Source organism: Haliotis asinina, chromosome 11 (genome assembly GCF_037392515.1).
Source record: "Haliotis asinina isolate JCU_RB_2024 chromosome 11, JCU_Hal_asi_v2, whole genome shotgun sequence".
Classification (NCBI taxonomy): domain Eukaryota; kingdom Metazoa; phylum Mollusca; class Gastropoda; order Lepetellida; family Haliotidae; genus Haliotis; species Haliotis asinina.
In genome coordinates, this window is record NC_090290.1 from 20,956,946 (window position 1) to 20,961,438 (window position 4,493).

At 38.2% G+C, this 4,493-nt stretch overlaps 1 protein-coding gene across 1 annotated transcript; it reads right to left on the reverse strand.

The window, feature by feature from the left end:
- Positions 1–313: 313 nt before the first annotated feature.
- Positions 314–3,983, reverse strand: LOC137255340 (uncharacterized). Its single transcript, XM_067792789.1, has 5 exons — positions 3,980–3,983; positions 1,780–2,019; positions 1,411–1,583; positions 479–1,315; positions 314–325 (listed from the first exon to the last, which is right to left on the reverse strand). The coding sequence occupies exons 1-5, from the start codon at positions 3,981–3,983 to the stop codon at positions 314–316; spliced, it is 1,266 nt and encodes a 421-aa protein (XP_067648890.1).
- Between the last annotated feature and the right edge of the window lie 510 nt (positions 3,984–4,493).

The window sequence follows — 4,493 nt, forward strand, 5'->3', positions numbered from 1 at the left end:
GATAGCTGATGACAGCACAGTCTGTACGGCGCACAGTTTATGCCAACAGCTGATAACGATGTAATACTGAAGTTCATGTCTCGCAGTAATGATAACAAGGTTTTAGCAAGGTAATGTTCAGAATCTATCTGCTTTAGTATATTTTCATAGAAAAATGCTGTAAAACGTTCCAGTAATCACAGAAAAATGCAATGAAAGTAGTAAACGTTCCATTAATCGTGAATGAAAAGTTCACAACATGAAAAGTTCACAACATGAGAAACTGATGTGAAAGTTTAATGTTGCCAGTATTCACTAGTGAACATTGATAGTTTCATTTCTCAGTCTGCAAGGATGGCAAATCATGGCATGGACAGTAAAAACTATCCTTTCTTGAAAGTCTTGTAACTGCACAACAGTACTTGAGGTGAGTCCAGTGGTCACATCCTCTGTACATGCGTTCTCCCCATGAAGTGAAATAGATGGAATCAGAATGTACTTTTTCCAAAGGCACAAATCTGTGACAAACACAGTATTTGTCCGCTGTGATCTCGTCAGATGAACTTTCAGAAACTGTGGTACGTTTCACCGGATGAGCAGCTTTGGTCTTTTTGATGCTGGAAGGTCTAGGCTGTTGGAGGCCGGATGATGAAGCTGTTGCTTTTCTCTTGGGCTTAGATGAAGCTGTACCAGTGACCAGAATGTTATGTTGTACAACTGTCTCTTTTGTGGAGTCTTCAGTGATGTCCTTTCCTGACACAACTGTGCTAATTGTCCTCCTTCTCTTGGTAACCTTGTTAACTTGGCCAACAGCTTCCTCCCTGGAGTTGAACAATGTTGATGGAGATGGAGATGTAGTAACTTCTTGAAGATCTGGTACATCAGAGGTGAGCTGAGTTCGAACTGCCGCTCTCTTCAAAACCTTTGCCGGAATGAACGCTGACTGGCCAACAGCTAGTGGGTCAAATGGATAGATTCCAGATTTCCTGAAAGAACTGCTCAAGTTGTCAGAAGAAAGTGCCTTGCCAAATGCTTTACATGCGAGATCGCTAACAGAATATCGATCAATACCAGTGCAAGCATTAGATCGCATAAATTTGTGATACTCGTTGCTGATCTTTTCAAATGGGCCAACACATCCTACATCAAGTGGCTGCAGAACACGACTTGTGTGTGCAGGGAGGATGAACAAAAGAATATTGTGGTCTTTGGCCCAGTCAATAGGAGGAAGAGAAATATGGGACTTTTGACCATCATACAGGATCAGTATCTTCTTGTTTGAATCTCGGCCTTGTACAACCTCTCCAAAATGATGTTCAAGGTAGTACCGGAAAACCTAGGTATTGGACCAGCCAGACTCTGTTACAGTTCCATCAGCTCCTGAAGTGCAATCTTTGACTAGTTCTGGCTCATCCTCTTGCCGGGAAATACAAAGTATGGTGGAATTTGGTTGCCAAGAGCGTTGCCACATCCAATAACAATAACAGTAGAACTCTTGCCAGATACTACGGCTGGTGTTGTTGCAGCACTTTCTAAAGACGTTACAATGAATGGAGGCGAATGGTTTTGTTTCAGTGCCTTTTCATCAACATTGTAGATTCTCTCTGGTGAATGAAGGAGGTCATAGTTACTGAGAATTTTCTGGAGCTCTTTGAAGTATGCTGTGACACATTCTTGTGATGTGGCCTTTGCCCGCTGTAGCTACAAACTCCTTGGCTTGAACACCTTCAGTTCAGGCCATCTCTTTCATGAAGTTGTAGAACCACATCAAAATGAGAGGATGTTCTTCATTGCGCTTACCAAGTACAACAGCGTAAGTACTTGCCATGTCCATCACTTCTGCTCTGCTATAGCCATAACCTGAAGCAGCCATAACCTTCAGATGTTCAACAAGATACAATTCCTCTTCTTGGTTGAGGAGCGGTGGTATACCAGACTTGACAACTTCAGGGTTCACATAAGCTCTGACTCTGTCACGCACCGCCTCAGGAATACCATATTTTCCTGCTGCTCCACGGACAGAAGCGCCACCTTCAATAACTGAAACATAGGCATATGTCATTGCTGTTGGTGAGTAAGGTCGGTATCGCAAGAAAATTTACCCTACGACTTCTTGTTTGTCAACATGAAATCTGACGTCATGATTTTATGTGTACCGACCGCGTGAACCCGGAAATGATAGGTGCGCGAAATAACATTTCGGCAGGATAAAATGTCTTGTTTTTCCGAAGTTTTGATAAAGGAAATAATATTAAAATATTAATTTATTAAATATACTATTTCAGACACAAAAGGATTAAAACTACCATTAGGTTAAGTAAACGTTCCAAATTCTATTTATCCTTCGACAACTAAACAATACATATATTCATATTGTTAATGAATTTCAATCTCTGATATAATCAATGGTACTGTTAAGTGTTGTCAGCATCAAATGGTTTACATTTCCCTGCGGTGTCTACATACATCTTGTCTTCACAATGATCATATCATTATAATAGTCATGAAAAAGCTCATATTATATTTCTAGACCTCGCTCTTTAGGTTTTGTTGCTTTACATTGATTTCTCCACAACACAGATATAGCTGTAACACAACTATATCAATAGAGTCAATATCATTTCCCTCTTTACATTGTATCTGCACTGTACAGTTTTGTAATTCTATCTGATTCTTTGTATGATGGTGCGTGTGTACGTTAAGATTCCTTTACACATGCATGACTTTATTCAGTTATTGTACATTGTACTGTTAAATTTGTAATAATATAAATAAATCCATAAACATCTTCATACGATAATTGTGGGGTTAAATTCGAATTTATATCATCTAAAACATATATTTGAAAACAAACACATTTAATCCTTAACAAACAGACATAACCTAAAGCTTTCTTCAAGAACTGTTGAATGAAAATCAGAAAGTTAGATAGTTAAAGTTAGGGAGCACATGGTCTGTCATGGGAAATATTTTGTCAACTTAAAGTTACCAAAACATGAAACATATGAAATGTATTTCTATCATACACATCCACGTCAGGATTATATGTTGTTCGTTGAGAGAAATCTCTGTAAATGACTATTTGTATTGAAGCTTGAAGTGGTGTTAAACTTTATCAGAAATGAATCACCAAGTTCACATATATATCATGACTCGCAATACTTACTAGTGGACATATTTTACAAGGGATAAATATTTTATTTCAAGCTATGATGACTGGTGTTTCTGACTAACTGCTTGAATAATAGGTGTATGGCACTTGTGTAAGTATACATAAAAAAAATTGTTATATACATTAGTGTCTGAATTTAAAACCCAAATGGATTCAGTTGAGTGAGGAACTGCTGCTCAAAACACAATATATATGTTTCTAACTAACTCTTACATTCTATACGGACGGAATTTCTTCAATTGTCAGGGATGTGTACTAAATCACAAATTCTCGATAAAGAATTTCCTGGCAATACTCGTTCGCCGGAGGTGTATCTCCGATTTTTTTTCACATTGAGATCGGTGGTAGTAAAGGAACTAATTGTAAGATTTTAATGTGAAACAGGTAAATAATTGCCGTTGGGAATCACATAGGGCTGATAACATATGTAAAATAATTTTAATTATTTCACAGATGCTACGATACCCGAGAATTGCTCTGTCTCGTGTTCTGTCGTACGAAATGCCGTGACAATATACCGACTTTTCATGGCGTTTTCCCTGGTATCTTTTATCATGTCAATTCGTACTGCATTTGGAAATTAAAGAAACGGTGCCTTTCTAAACTAAAATCAAAGCAAAACGTGTCAGTTAATGGCTTTTCGTCCTAAACAATCGGCTTTTTTCAATGAACGTGACCACGGCAACGCGTTTGCTGGGTTTTGTCTTTATATGTAGCAAGTTGTCGCAGCGCACAATGAGTTGGGAACCAGACCGGAAGCGAGAAGATGGACCGTCGCTTATACCACTTCAAAAGGAGAGTTATCGCCCCGTGCAACAAAAAGCTCACCCATTACGGACCGTCGCCATATCGCTCTAATGTTGGAGAGCGTTGCACTGTTTACTTGAATCTGAACCGAAAATGGATTTTGAGCATAGTAATTACGTAAATTGTATTCCCGTTGACGAAAACATGCCAGTTATAATGTAATCAGCCATATTGGAGAGCTGGATTGGATAAGAAAGAGAAATTTTTTTATCCCCATATTTTTCTGTTTTAGGCTATGTACAGCTTAACTACCTTTAGGTTTCATAATTCTATGACATTCAGAGAACATGCTGAAATTTCTGCTTCAAACTGAAGTTGACAACAAACTATGACTAGCACATACTATTACGGTGGTAATTATTTTACGCAATGAGCTAAACGTGAAGAAAATGTAACTCACAAGATTATCAGTTGAAAAAAAATATTCCAAAGGGAGTAAAAACCAATATATTCACGAAAGTGAGGTTTTCGTCTGAAATGAGAGCCAAAGAAACAGGTACGTACAAATTTAGCGACTCTACAATTCACTGTGCAT

Coding starts and splice junctions, on each gene's coding strand:
- LOC137255340 (XM_067792789.1), bottom strand. Junction 1,584..1,779: donor TACTTACGCTGTTGTACTTG/GTAAGCGCAATG, acceptor TTCATTCACCAG/AGAGAATCTACAATGTTGAT. Junction 1,316..1,410: donor ACCAAATTCCACCATACTTT/GTATTTCCCGGC, acceptor TCCAATACCTAG/GTTTTCCGGTACTACCTTGA.